The 15265-nt window shown below is 51.3% G+C and overlaps 1 protein-coding gene across 2 annotated transcripts in view; it reads right to left on the reverse strand.

Moving 5' to 3' along the window:
• The window catches only part of SLC43A2 (solute carrier family 43 member 2), a 29092-nt gene that overhangs the window by 13619 nt on the left and 208 nt on the right, over positions 1-15265 (reverse strand). The window contains exons 2-7 of one of the 2 annotated variants that reach the window (XM_042879495.1): positions 13635-13832; positions 7302-7491; positions 6356-6411; positions 5575-5651; positions 586-678; positions 246-379 (exon numbers count right to left, since the gene is read on the reverse strand). In XM_042879495.1, the coding sequence (XP_042735429.1) occupies positions 246-379; positions 586-678; positions 5575-5651; positions 6356-6411; positions 7302-7491; positions 13635-13794 (710 nt within the window). In that variant the 5' untranslated portion in view covers positions 13795-13832. The remainder of the gene's footprint in view (positions 1-245; positions 380-585; positions 679-5574; positions 5652-6355; positions 6412-7301; positions 7492-13634; positions 13833-15265) is intronic. The other variant, XM_042879497.1, reaches the window with a different exon arrangement.

A 15265-nucleotide genomic window follows, 5' to 3' on the forward strand; every position in this document is an offset into this window, starting at 1 on the left:
AAATCAGTATAGGAATGCTTATTGTTACAGGCACATCATCGTTCTCCTTCATGGTTCCAATGCTTTGGAAGGTAAAACTTTTCACAGGTATTCACCAATCAAGATATAAAGCTAATGTGAGACATAAATCCTCACCCTTGGAAGAACTGGCAGCAATAAGCAACATGTAAGGGAATTCCCTGCCCGCTCTTCTATATTGGCTGTGAGGAAGATTAGCCCCCAGGGCTCATCTAGTTGATGCTTACGTATAGTCCATGTCTTCTGGTCCTGGGAAGGGCTCCAGTGGCCAGTTGAAGAAGCAGTTGAGGAAAACTAGTCCTGCACAGCTTGCCCAGACGAGCAGAATAAGGATGAAGGAGACCCCAAAGTCATATATAACCTAGAAAGCAGAAAGAAGTATGATTTTGGCTGTAAGAGCAGAAAATTTGGAAGTCTGTAAACACACACAGGAACTGAATCTTGCAAAAGCACATCTGTAAAGAAGTGCTTTAACAATTCATCCCTCTTTCTTTCGACATCATTGCTAAATGGTACAAATCTCCAGCTAAAAAGCACCGGTCATGAGTCACAATTCCACAGACTCACCTTGATTCCTGGAAAGGTCACAGCAGAGGAAGCATAGGAGCCAATCATTAGAGCAATGAACGTGGAACGAAGGTCACCAAACATGTTGGGCAGCTGGGGACAGAAATATCAGTTGGAACAGGTTGTTGCCTGGGTAAGGGAGGGTGAGAGGAGGGGAGAAACCTCTTGAGAAGATGCTGGCATTCAGAGATAATAATACTGGGTACCAGAACCCAAAAAAACCAAGTTTTGTTCAAGAATGCCTTAGCTCATCAGGATGAAGATCTGCAGGTTGCATTGGTATCTCCAGTGTCAGGGAATGTCTACAACCCACAATTTATGTGCTTAACAATACTGCTTCCTTCCAGACTGACAGCATGCTTTGCATTGGTCACCTTTAGCACAGGATCCTTTGTTCCAGTCCTTGCGCTTTCCTTAAAGGTTCCCTTCCCCAAGGTTACAGCCACCACCTCTGTTTCTCTCCAAAATCCATGTTCAGGTTCTCTGCCAATCACTCTCCTTTTAGCTGAGAGTTGCTAGAGATGGGCTGTGACAGCTGCACAATCCATAACACACCTTGGGCTGCCAGTTTTGTTTATACACCTTGGGTCAGCACTTAATCTTTGCAGTGGACCGGAAAGCTCCTGCTGTAACAAGAAGGAATAGGAACCAACACGAATGGTGTTGCTGCTACGTTGCCAATACCAGCCAGGTTCCCCCATGCAGGCAGACTGTATAAGTGAGATTTTGTTGCCTCCTTCCTGCTCTTTCAGGTCACAGAGTCCCCAGATCCACTCAGGCATCACTACCACGTCAGCCTTGGGGTCTCCAAGGACACTGCAGGTGCCTTCAAGCACTGAAAGCTAAACGGCATTTCATCTGTTTTCAAGACAGCAAAATGATTTGGAGAATATTGGATTGAGTCTGAGCAAGCAAATGCTCTCATCTCATTCTCATTTCGGTGCTGGAAAACAAATCCATCTTTTCCAGGAGCAGCATATAAGGCAAGTGAATCTGGCTTGTGTCACAGCGGGACCGGCGTGTTTACAGCACAAGTATTCCTGCACAGGAACACTCGAGGATCCATCTGGCTGTTTATCATCCCTCTGCCTCACTGCAGAGCTTTCTATGCAGCACAGCCTCCAGGTCCTCGGATAACCCCAGCCAGAGAACAGCAGCAGCAGCAGACACTGAGCCCCAAGCGGGCACGGCGGAGGCAGCAAAACGCTGCACTTCTCTGCAGCAAGGAACCCCACACCCATCCCCACATCCCCGCACCCGGGAGCGCTGCCAGCAGGCTGCTTTTGGGAGCTGCAGGCAGGAAATGGTGAACGATCCAAATTTCTGTTACCAGGCATAGAAAATCCCTCCCTGGAAGTGCTGGCCTTAAAAAAAAAAAAACAATGCATCCCAGAAAAAGAGCATCTGCAGGATGAAATATCTGCAGGTTGCAGGGACTGGCCATTGTCACCAGGCAGGGTGTTTGTGTAATCTCGAATGCCCCAAACCTAAAATAACCTCCAGAAATTACAACAAACAGCTGCTGCTGCTGGAGAGCTGCGAGCAGGGCGAGAGCTGCACAAACACAGCTGCTTCTTGGCTCGGGTTGCTCTTCCCCAAAGTCTCAGAGATGACAAAAAGCCTTTTCCATAAGCAGATGAGCAGCTCCCAGGTGGGTCCTCCAGCTCTGGGGGTACCAGAGAACCAGAGAGAGCCCGAAAGCAAGCAGCTACTTCTGGGAAACCCAAATCTGCTTCTGCTTCGGTGGGGACAAGTCCTAGAAAGGCTTGAGACTTTGGAAAATCTTGTTTGGCAGCAAGCAAGTGGCCGGATTAAAGAAAATTGGACAAGGAGATTCAGTGGGCTGGATAAGATCTTATCAAGTGCAACTGCTAACACCGAGCACTCAGGAGGAAAGGAAACCTGAGAGCTGAAGGGACAGAGGGAAGGAAAAACAGCCTGGGTCTGGACAGAAAATCCCTCAGCCTGCTAGTGTTAGCACTGGCAGTGCCTGCCTGGGTCCAGGCTGAAGACCAGCTACTAAAATAACGGGCAGTATTTTCTAAGCCAGATTTCCAGCATAGCAGCGAGCACTGGAAAAACATGAACCCTGGGGATGAGAAAATAAAGAAAGAAAACAAACGCACAAACCACAGAGCAAGTAGGATCTTTGCCTTCTGCCAACAGAAGGATCTGATCCTCAGTCTGACCTTATTCCTGCAGGCCAGAATTGACTCCCCCACTGACTTCTGCCTATGCTGGTACGAGTGTCTCAATTCAGGAAGACCTACCATGAAGAAACATCTTACATCTTCTGTTTAAAGGTCAATAATACTCCAGGTATAATTAACTTCGTGCCTTGTCTGAAAGATACTTGATTTTGCCACACCAGAGCTGTTTTTTCCTGGAGCCCTTTACTAAAGGTGTGCAATCCCAAACTGATAAAATCACTTCCTCGTTTCCTCTTGCAGATGACTTCTCCTCATTTGCCCTATAATAAGACCTCCAATTAGTTTTATATGTTTTCATCTTTTCCCTGGACACACTCCCTATATAAAAAGCACCACAAAAAAAACATGGCAGTGGCATTACCAAAACCAGCTGCCCTCCTATTGCAGGGACTGTTTGAAAGAAGAGAAGAAGAAAGAAAAAAAAATCCATAAATAAAAATGAAGGGACTGAGAACTGGACTTGGAAATGGCATTTCCATTCAAGCTAAGCTTTGTCTTCCCTATCAGGGGGTATATTTGGAAATAATACAGACAATAAAAACATGTTCTCCAGGAAAGCCTCAAACTGCCTGCTTTGTCCTACACATATGGAGACTCCTGTTCCCGTTCTCCAACAAACAAAAGATCACAGAGCCCTAAATGCTGCTAATATTTCTGAGCAGAGCAGATTTCCTACTCAGAGATGCTCCCCCCCCGCTCTGACTACAGGGCGCTGTTTGTAGCAGAAATGAGAGCAAAGCAGCTGCAATTCTTTGAAAGGAAAACAGGACAGAAAACAATCTATAAAAGGCTCTTTGTGGTAATTTATCACACATGTTTATTTCTTTGCATGGAATAGCTTCGGAGCAGAACCAGTGCCAGATTCCTGTGTTGCTGTCAAAGCCACCAATACGGATCTGTTTCCATTTCCAATCTCCACTGTATATTGGCTAAGAGCAAGTCACGAGGCAGCAAGCTCCCCTCTGCATTTTAACAGCAGGCACAGCCTGACCTTGTTCCCAGAAGCAGGAACATCACCACTCCCCCTCCTCCCCGGCAGGCAGCCCGCCCCTGCAGCATGCCACGTGCTGTCAGCAAGCCCTGGGGACTCAGTGCCAAAAACACCTCCGACCCCAACAGACACCTATCATGGATTGCAGTCCCACACTGTAATCCTCAGCAATCCCATTTATCCCTCAATTCCTACAGGAGCACAGAGGGTCGGATTCTCCATCACAACGCACCGTGGCCATGCAGACAGGTCCCCAGCACTCAAAAAAAGCATCCAACCACTGCACGCATGGAACATCCCAGCCACGCACCGCTCTCACCACCCTGGGGTGACAGGGAACAGCACAAGTGTGTTTCACCCATTTCCTGGAGTGCTCCAGATTGCTAGCAGGACAAAGTCACCTTGCTTTGACTCATGCACACCGAGCAGCCAGGACCTGCATCAACCAGCACAAGCTTGCTTGGCAGCAGGCACTGACGTGTGCTCACTGCCACTTCTACACAGCAACCTGCTAACCCCATGTCTCTCCCTCGCCACACTCCATCCCTACAGGCCACAGGTGGAAGGGACCTGCAGGAGAGCCCCATATCACCATGGAAGGCAGCTCGTGACAGCAACCTGGATCACTTCTCGGAAGGTTTCACCTTTTTCCTGCAGATGTACTTCCTCAGAGCTGAGAAACTGGCTCATTAATGAGGGTGTTAATAAGTGGCTTTGTTTATTTCTGCCGCTGCTAAACAGCCACAGAACAGCACGTCTAGTCTCTGCCCTGCCCTCCATCATCACCAGTGGCTCCAAAATAATCAGTGACCCATTAAAAACCACTCAGAGAGACAAGAAGCACTGCTGGCAACCATGAGATGGGAATTCTGTCCTCTCCCCCAGTAGCACCAGTATGCTTCTCTCTTCCTTGCTTGTATTTGAAGCAGGATGACATTTGCCCCACAGATCTCTGGGAGCATGGCCAAGGCTTCCAGTGAAGAACATTACATACGTCCAAGAGACTGACATCTGCACACAGTTTTGAAAGCTTTGAATACAAAAGCAACAGCAGCAGCAACATCACAGTTCACCCAGGGATCTGCAAACAGCCCCTGCCAGGTTGAGGTCTCAGGAGGTCAGCCGGCACCTAACCCACGTTAAATTAGAGGTAACCTTAACTAGCAGTTTAACTTTTAACCGAGAGCTTAAGGCAGTGCAGTTGAAATCAGAGTTTTCAACCAGTGCTTCCCAGGCTGTTTTCTAGGAGATTTTCTGCCCAGCCCTCTTTCAGCCTCATTGACATAGGTAATGAGGTGGAAAATGAAGCAGCTACTTGGAGAACGATACTGCTCCCATCTCCAGGCAACACGAACCCCAAAACACAGAGCCCCAGCTGACAGTTGTAGACCTATGCTCCTAACACAACCCATGGGCCGAGCTGACTGGCATGGCTGGGCAGACAGAGCCCAGTTCACTCAGTGGCTCAGCATTTCTAAGGAAACCTGGATGGGACTTTCACCCTTTTGTGCCAGAGAACCACCATTCTCCTGGGGAAGGGATGCAAAAAGCACTCACAAGAAGCTGCTACCCCACTGCAAGAAGGGGGGAAGTAAAGGGAAAAGCAGCCTTGGAGTAACCAACTAACACCCAGTCCTTCGGGTAAAAGAGCGACTGACCCTTTGTACCAAGCAAACCCATGTGCTCATCAAGCTGCAGGCAAGAGATCCACGTTGCTCCTTCCTGCTACCCCAGCTCCCAGCCACGGTAAGGAATAAACCAGGAGTCAGGTGTTAACTCTTTGCTTACCGTGAGTGATGTGAAGGTCATGCACATCCCACCAAAGCCGTTCAGAGCCAGCGCGATGAATATCAGCACAGACAGAGCTGCAATGACAAAGCCCAAGTGCCTTTACCAGGGTGGGAGGGAAGGGAGACCACTGAGCCCCCTGGACTTTGATCCTGACACAAAACCTCAGAGGTGGTTCAGCACTCTGGGATGTGCTATGCTGCCCCTGCCCCAGCTCATCCCACCAGCACCCATTTCCCAGCCACGTGGAGAAGGATGGCTTGGGTGTAAAGGCCTCTTGGATGGATGGGTCTCTATTCTGTGGTGAGTAGGCTTGCTGATATAGCTTGTCTGAATGGCCTCAGAATCACAGAATGATTGGGTTGGAAGGGATCTTACAGCCCACCATGTTCCAAGCCCTGCCATGGGCTGGGTACTCCCTACAAGCTCAGGCTGCCCAGAGCCCATCCATGGCCTTGGGCACCTCCAGGGATGGGGCACCCACTGCTCTGGGCAGCAGTGCCAGGGCCTCACTGCCCTGAGTAAAGAATTCCCACCTAATATCTAACATAAATCTCCCCTCTTTTAGTTTAAAACTTTTTCCCTTGTACTATCACTATCAGACTGTGTAAATAATTGCTTTCCCTCCTGCTCATGCACTCATCATATGAGGAGGATCCCAGATCTGCACATAGAGCGCATGGCTCTGTGCACCCCAAAAACGTAGCCATGACCCCAAAGCCCACCCTGAGGCTCTCCCCAGCCCCAAAATCTGCCCCAAACAGCACTGAGGCCCACTCACTGTTGGGGTTGCTGGCACCATATGCGATCAGCACACAGGACACAGCAAAGCAGGCACTGAAAGGGAAAGAGAACTATGAGTCTCCTGCAGAAAGCTTGACATGGGCTAAATCATATCTCCCTCTCCTTCCTTAGCACCTTGTTGAGCAAGCTCTGCACAATTTGTGTAAGAGGGAGCTGGTGATTTGGAAAGAAAAAAAACTAAGGAAATACCCAAAGATTACAGAGAAGCCTTGCACAAGGGCTGAAGCAGCAACATTCCCTCCCACGGCTGTGACACAGCTCTGTCTGGACCCAAAAGCATTTGGTTTTCCAGCACAGAGCTTTACCAGCCTTCCCCTCGAGGTGACCAAAGGCAGCAGCAGCCCTGGCCCTGCAGTTGCAGTACTCCTCTCAGGTAGCTCTGAGTCAGACTCGCTTTGTTTTCCCCACCCTGCCTGGTTTCTGGTTCTGAAAACCCAGCAATGCTGGGATCCAAGTCACTATTACCCCCACATGCTATTACAAAACCTGCAGATGATCTGGTTATCCAATTCAGAAAGCAACACAGATGCCAAGTGACAAAAAAAAGGGACGGCAGGCAGGACGTGCCTATCCTGGAGTTAAGTCTCCAGCTTACTAGCTCTGATGTAACATCTTGGGTTTGTGCTTCTCAGGACACAGCTCCCAGCCTAAGGAAAGAGCTACCCACTGTGACTCACAAGTGACTCCTCTTTTTCCCCAGGCTCCATCTGTCCAGGGAGCTGAAGCTCGGCCACCGAGTCTCAAACCCTTCCCTGACGGAGCAACTCACCGTGCAGCCCCAAACCACCCCAGAGCTGCTCCAGTGCAAAGCCAGCAGCTCCCATTCCAATCCCCCTATTGTTCCTGAGGTTGCAGGGTCACTGCCAACAGGACCCTAACAGTCCCCATACACCCCCAGCCCACCCTGTGCCCAGGACACCAACCTGCCGAGCAGCCGCAGCTTGCGAGGGCCGTACTTATCCATGACGATGCCCAGGGGCAGCGTGATGGCACTGAGCAGGAAGGAGCCAATGGTGAAGGCCAGGTTCAGCATCTCGTCCTGTGCGTTGCACGAGGGCCATTTGTGCTCTGTTGTGGTGCCGTTCTCAGACTCGGGGCTGTCGGTGAAGTTCCCTGCATGGGGTGATAGAGGAGCATCGCTGCAGTGTGTTGGGATGAGGAGATAGAGATAAACCCCGTGATATGCTGAACCTATTGAGTGGGGATACTCAATTCTGATTATAATCAGTAAGAAATGGACAAAGGAGAGAAAAAGAGCAGAAGTTGAAGTTGATGAGCTCAGCTGGGAGCACCAGGAATCAATCTCCCACCGAGGAGCAGCAGGGCAACAACCTAAGGACAGGGCAGAACCACCTGAGGACAGAGCTTCGTTCATTTATGAAACGAGGCCCCTGCAATCACAGGGTGCCGCCTCGGTAGGACAGCAAGGGACAAACACAAAAATAAAGCCCTCCCTGAGCAGTGTGTCATCACAGATTTTTTTCTGAGCTAAACTGGAAGCTCTCACAGCAGACAAATCAGCTATTTCAGGCCCTGACACTGAGCTGATGGGAGCTGGCACAGCTCGAAGGACAAGCCTCCTGGCCTTGCCATGCAGGGGACATGGTGGCACAGCCACCCGGATGGGACGAGCAGTGCTCCTACAGGCATGCAGCTCACCAGTCACTAATGAACTGATGAACTCACAGCTTCTGCCCCATCATTAGCATTTTCTCTTCTTTCTGAGAAGGTTTAGGCCATGCAGATCGGTTACACCTCTGGCTCTCTGGTTGTGCCTTCACATGAGGAGCTGCGCATGCAGACTCCCACGCTGCGCAGAGCTCGTGTTGTGTAACAGGCACAGAAACAGGACAGGGAGGAAATATAGGAAAAAGAGAGAAGTTCCCTTTTCCCTGCAGCAGCAGTTTCAGTGCCTCTTGTCACAAGTCCATCCCAAGAATGCTTACATCCCCTACAGCAAGCATGTGTGCCTTTAGACTTTCATTAACCCAGAGCACCCATGCGCTCCACCCCTCCTTCTCCCTGTGCTTATCTGTCGTTTCTGTAACCTTTGCTGGGATGACAAAGCACTTGCCTTTCTTTTTTTTTTTTATACTGCTGCAGCAAACCAGTGACAGAAAGCACTCTCTCCCCTCCATATTTAATAATTGATCTGACAAAGTTCAGTACTAAAGGAAAATTAGAGAGAGGAGACACCTACGTGTGAAGCAAAACCAGAGATTGCCAACAAGCTGCAGTTAATTAGCAGGAATCCCTCATATCCCAGTGCCTAAATGCTCTCTGCTTGCTGTGCTCAGCACCCCCTCGTGCCACTCCACGTCCCCATGGATCACACCACCCCATCCCCATCCGCACAGCCCTGGAATCACAGCAGTGACTGGTCTCATCCTGTTTCTCCCAGCTGCCATTTGCACCCTGCTTGCCCAAACAACCCTCCCGGCTCTGTGTCAATGGCAAACAATTGCAGACGTCACGTATGAGCAGCAGCTCAGAGGCTGATGTCAAACCTTCCTCTGCCCCCTCCCAGCCTTCTGCAAGGTGCCCCCATTCATTTTCCTGCAATACAGTGATCTCAAACGGTCTGTGATCAGTGATCACTGTTCCTTCCCCCCTGCCATTTGCTCCTGGTAGATAATTAATCCATTCTTCCCTAACTATACTAGCTATGGATATGCAAAGTGTCAGATGAAGCCCCAAAAGCCCCATGTCCCACCACCATCAGCATCTCTGTGGTAGGGTGGACAATAGACCTGAAGAGTACCTCTAGAAATCAGCCTTGGCGGAGCTGGGAGCCTTTGTAGTTTGCACAGAGCCCCTAAATCCTCTGATCAGCCCCACGCCAGGCTCAGGACCCTGAGCACCACTGCCTGGCAGCATTCCTGTGGGCCAGGGGCTTCACCCACAGCATCCCAGTTTCTTGGGCAAGTTCATAACAAGCAGAAGTGGACTAGAGGCTGAACTGAGACAAACAAGGAGGGGAGGGGGGAAAGAGTGACAAAACTGCAGCAATTTCCATGTGTCAGCACTCTGCAGAGCCTGGAAGGAGGGTGGGGAGACACAGGCAGTGCAGTGACCTTACAGCAGCACGTGTCACCAGCCCTCAAACCTAAAGGGACCTCAGAGCAGAAATGCTTGGAGCTGGAGCAAATGTATTGATGTTAACATGTTGATGGACACAGTCACAACAGGACCCCAAGGAACAGCAAGAGACAGAGGCAGCACTGCAGCAGGATGGAGCAGGGCACCCAGCACCTTGTTTACAGCAGCTCTCTGCCAGTTCCAAGGAGGGGCCGGGCGATGTGGAAATACAAATTGTTTGTGAAAACAGCAGCAGCCCCTGAGCAACAAGAGAAGATCCAGCAAATCGTAATGGAAATGATTCAAGCAGCCCTTGGCACCTTCTCATCCTCTTGGAGCTGACACTGTAAATAGGGCACTTTTGGAGAGGCGTACATGCAAGCCCACCTGCGTGCCATGCAAACTGACACTGGGCACAGCAGCACGGAGGCTCAGGCCATGCATGGTCACTGCTTTCTGACCAACAAGCAAGAGTCTGCAAGTCTTTATCAGCAATTACAAGAGCAAAGTGCCTGCTTTTACAGCTCTCCCCTGCAAGCAGCAGGATTTCGGCTGCCCAATTAGTAGTTGGAGTTACTATTTAAAGCATGGCAGAGCTTAGGTGAGAGGAAGGCTGCCTTGGTAATCATTTATGTCAAGCTCATCTCTGGGATTTGTTCAGGCTGCAACATTTAAAGCCATCCTTCCTCCCAAATTAAGAGCTGTCGGTTCCAGCAGAGGGTCAATTATTAACTGCTCTTTGCCGACCTCTCTGAGTCTGCAGGAATGAGCCTGGCTGTTCCAGGGGCTGCTGCCATCTCACACCAGCACCAAGGATCCCTTTCATCTTTGTAGCTTAGATCAGAGAGCGAGACAGCCCCAGCCATCCCAGTAACAACCACAGCACACAGGGCCTCACCTTCCTCTTTTTTGAAAGAGAGCAAAAAAACAAGCAAACAAACCAAAAAAATAAGTGAGGAAGAGAAAAACAAACAACAGGAGCAAAGTCTGGGAGCACTGGTTAAAAAAAAGTCAAGGCAAAAGGCATGTGCAAACAGCCAATGTGCTGCCTGCCCACATAAGAACATGTTTTCTCTTTTTCAGGATGGTGTCATCGTTCTGGGAACTGGGAGGAGATGTTCTTGCTTTACACCGCTGCAAACACCATCGATTTGGGTTTCCCTCTGATTTCACCTCCAGGATCTCTCCAGGCACCTGGCGAACTCCCAACCTCACACACTGCTGGGTTATTTAACCCCCATCTGCTCCCTGGCCGTGGCCCCACTGCACAGCAGCTCTCACCCCACGCTGACACAGCCAGCAGCTGCAGCTCAGCACGGCGTGCTTCCTGTAGAGCTCAAACATCCACCACGCTCACGCTTTTCCTGTTTACAGGGTCGCACACGCAGCCTTTCCACAAGCACTCATCACATCTCACCAGCTTGAATGGGATAAAAGCAGCTGTACAAAAATTCTTTTTCCTGCACAGAGAAGCTGTGGATGCCCCATCCCTGGAGGGGCACAAGACCACACTGGATGAAGCCTGGGCAGCCTAAAATGGGGATGGGGCCCAGCCTACAGCAGGGGGGGTTAAGCTCAGTGATCTTTGAGGTCCCTTCCAACCCAGCCATCCCATGGTTCTATGATTCAGGCCGCATCTCCCACCTCAGATCCCAAGCTCCCACCACAGACCCTATGGCTACAGCTCAAAGCCAAGCTCTGCACTCTCTGCCCTTGCCTGCATTGAGGTGTGTTGTTGACCTGTGGTGAGTGAATCAGCTTATCTCATCTCTTTGGCTCTCCACAGCCCCATTTTAGAGGTCCCCTTCCAACTGGCTCCTTATCTCTGCTCTTTGTGAGCTAATTATCAAGTTCAGTGTTCTTTTTAACATGCTCCAGAAATGCCCGAGACTTGAGCTTCCCAATCCCAGCACTGCGAGTCCCCGAACGGATCAAATTCCCAGCAGCTGATAAGGCCCAAATCCCGATAAAGAGCACAATCAGCATTTGCTACAGCTGGTTAAAGGCCAAGTAGTAGTGTAGTAAAATGCAAATGGGAACAAAGTGCCACCACCAGACTCCTTGTCAGCAAATTTCAAGCATGCTTCTCAGTGCGGTCAGATCTGCCGGCTGGAACGGGTAGAGCCCTCCACTCAAACCCTGCTGCAAAGCTGCTTTACAAATATTTGCTACTTCGATGTCAGCTTTGTGGATGTCCACCTCCATTCCCATACAACAGAATGGACACGCTGTGTTTGTGAGGTGGATGAGCATAAGCCAGAACCAGGAGCTGAAGGCAAGTGGAGAGAGGGGGATCTCAATGGGAAGGCCATGAGACCTTCATGAACAGCAGTCCCTTCCTGGGCAGCTGCTGCTACCTGCAGTGAGGAGACTGCAGGAAGGACAAGGTCTAGTTTTGTCTTTTGCTGGAAGATACCACGAAGCACAGAGCTTTTGCTGACAAACACAAAGCTCTGCCAAGAACCTTTGGCTCATTAGGAAAAGTCTTTTTTTTCCCCTCCTGTTTTGCAACGCATGCACACAGCAACATTAGGAACAACAAGTGCCCAAAGGCTACTAGTTATAATTTCTTTCTTTCCACTAATCTGCCAGCCAAGGGCTGCACGAGTCATTGGGTTATGCTGAGAAAGGAAACCACTAGGATGCCCTAAACCGAGCAGGGGTCAAACTCAGCTGGGTGCCAAGAGCCCTGCAGCCACCTAGGGCTGCACCAAGGGTGTGTGTCCCCAGCGCTGTGAGCTCTGGCTCCTCTCTGCCTAATCCCTGAGATTAGGGCAGTGGGGACAAAAAACAAATAAAGGAAAATGAGTAAGGGTGAGCTGGCAGAACTGGTCCTCCATGCCCATCGCCTCAGAGAGGACATTTGAGGACGCCAGTATTTGAGGATGATGGAAAAGCCTGAATACCTGAATTCCTCCTAGGGAGGAAACCATCCCACCCCAGGGCACAGTCTGGCACCTGGGAGAGGCCATTACCCCCGGGGCATAATTCCAGCCCCACACGTGTGCACCATCCCTGCAGCATAGGCAGACCACAGCCTGCAGTCAGCAGGGAGAGGCCAAGGCAACCCTCACTGATCTGGGAGAAGTGGGCAAACTGAATGCAACCAAAGCAAATAGCAGCAACGTGGGACTCAAGCAAAGCATGGTTACCATCTCTGGGCACAGTGAGGAAAGCAACTGTGCTTGGAGACAGTCAGCATTTGCTTATCAGCTCTTCTGTGCTTTATCTCGGTGGCACGTAGCCTCCACCTAGGTTTAATGGGGTCTTTCACACAGGTCTGTGACAGTCACCATTCCTGAGTGGAAGCACAGAGGCCTGGAATGACAGGCTGTCCCTTGTATGCTCTGGAGGTGTAAAGGCATCACCACACCACGAGCACAGGGCAGGAAGACAACCAAGCCCTCAGCTACAACCAGGTGCAGCCACCCAGGCTCAGCAACTGCAGCCACACAAAGAAACAACCCTCACAAGCAGCTGGTGAACAGGAAACACTGTGAGCAAGGGAAGGAACAAAGCATCATCCCACCTATTCACAGCCACTTGTTGCTTGAAGTTGGTTTCCCCACATCCTCAGATTTTTCCTCCCTATTCTCAGCCATTACCAACTGTGGGTCCACACTCTTGTTTTCCAGCTCCCTTCCCTTTGCTGCTTCCTCCTCCATCCTATGCAGCCAGCCCACAACTGGATGCAGCCCCAATACTCAGCCCCTGCCTCCCCTTTCCATTCCCTTTTCAGCACACACAAACCCTCCTCAAGAGCCATCATCCCCCAGAGCCCCTCAGTGTTCCATAGGCCTTTCCCTGTAGAGGTCAGCCAGGTGTCCACGCAGATGGAGAACCCATGGCCAAGTGGAAGAGAATGTCCAGAAAAGCTCCTTTTCTATTCGATCTGCAAAGCAGCAGCAACCTCAGCCACACAACGCCATCACAAGGATGCCAACTAGTTTGGAAAGGAGCATGCATCCCATCTCTCCATCCCAAAACTGACCAAGGCCTCAGACCTCCAACCAACCTACAGCACCCCAAGGCAGGGAATAACACCGGTGAACCCCAGCAGCCATTCTTATGGAATCATTAAGGTTGGAAAGATCTGGCCCAGCTATCAAGCCATCCCCAGCATGCCCACTCAACCAAATCCCTCCAGCTCTACCCCCGGCTCCTCACAGCACCCTTACCTGATTCGTGGCACAGGTAGGAGTAAAACCCTTCTGCCTTCAGCATGATGAGCAGGGACCCCCAGCCCAGCAGGACAGCTGAGAAGAGCAGATTCTCAATGATAGCAGTGAATGCCATCCACCAACGCCGGCGGTGAGCGGTAGCAAGTGTGGGTGCCATGGCTGCGTGGGAAGTGCAGCCTCGTCCCGAGCCTCAACCTGCAGGGAGCAGAGCAATGGTGGTGAGCTGAAAAACACAGCATATGCTGTGCAAGGAGTGCAAAAAAATTGCCTTAAGGAAATCTCTCCACTGGAAAGCAACAAATGAATGAAAGGCATTTGAGCATATAGAGTAAATTTGCAGGTAGTGGCTTGCTGGGTGACCAGGAAGGCAGATGGAGCATGGGTGCCCTTTGGAACAGCCCCTCAGTGCGCCAGAGCCACTCTGCAGGGCTCCATTCCACCTCCTGAGCAACAGGTATGAAAGCACAGCAAGAGCCTGCTCCAATATTCCATCCATTTATAGGGCAGTTAGGAATTGTGTGCCAGAGTGGGGGCTGCAGCTCTACAGCAGCTCTGCTTTGGGTCAGGAGCACAGATCAGTGCTGGGAGGTGGCTGTGAGCACAGCTCCTATGTGTGTTTACAGCACAGAGGGATGGGCAAGGAGCCCTTGTTGCTAATCAGCACAGCGGGACGCATCCTGCCCCACAGTAGCTGTGCAGATGGCTGGGCACACTGGGCTGGGACGGCAGCACGTGCTGTTCCATCTCAGCACACTGGCATCCCCAGGCTGCCCGGCAGATGCTGGGGATTAACAGCTCCATCCCCACCTGTCCCAGACCCTGTGGCCAAGAGCAGATGGAAGAGCAGCCCTGAGTAATCGGGGGAGCTCCAGAGAGCCCCAAGAAATTCAGCACTGAGGTCATATAGCAAGTGGCCATTTTAGACAAGCTGTTCCCCCCCCTAGCTTAGAGCATGCCCTGATAAGGCGCTATAGGGAAATCAGCAAGCTGCATGCTGCAGTCTAGAAGGGTTTCTCGGGGCTTTCCACGGGGCTGAGGCCCCAGCACAAGGCAGCAGGAGAACAAGGCCACCCTGCAGAGCCCCCAGCAGCCCCCCGTACACCCCCCACCAGTGCGCAGGCCCACAATGCGCTTCCTCCACGCCTCCTCTTCCTCATCCTCACCCCATGCAGCCGCTCACCCACCACCCCCAGCCCAGCACGCGCACAATCCCCGCTATGTACTCCCCTCTCCCTTTCTCACTCCTCCATTTCCCCCTCAAAACCCCCCCCCCCCATTTCCCCACCAGTTCCCTTCTCTCTCCACTGACACACACTGCTCCCCATGCACAAATCTCCCCGTGCATCCCTTTTCCCCTGCCCAATGCATCCACCTCACAGAACACCACTCCCCCTTGCCAATCCCCTTCTCCACATTAAAGCACACCTCGCCCTGCCCCCCCCATCCCCCAGCCCCCTCGCAGATACACCCCTCTACCCCCAACCCCACTGCACCTCGATATTCTCTCCTATGCAGACCCCACCCCACGCAACCCCCCTCAGAACGCTCCCACCATGCGCCCTCTCCTATAGGATGTGCTCTCCTTAAATCCTTCCGCACATCCCCTTCTTATCTTGCCCCCCCCCCCC

Source organism: Lagopus leucura, unplaced genomic scaffold (genome assembly GCF_019238085.1).
Source record: "Lagopus leucura isolate 7727_CA_CO unplaced genomic scaffold, USGS_WTPT01 Super-Scaffold_100024, whole genome shotgun sequence".
NCBI lineage: Eukaryota > Metazoa > Chordata > Aves > Galliformes > Phasianidae > Lagopus > Lagopus leucura.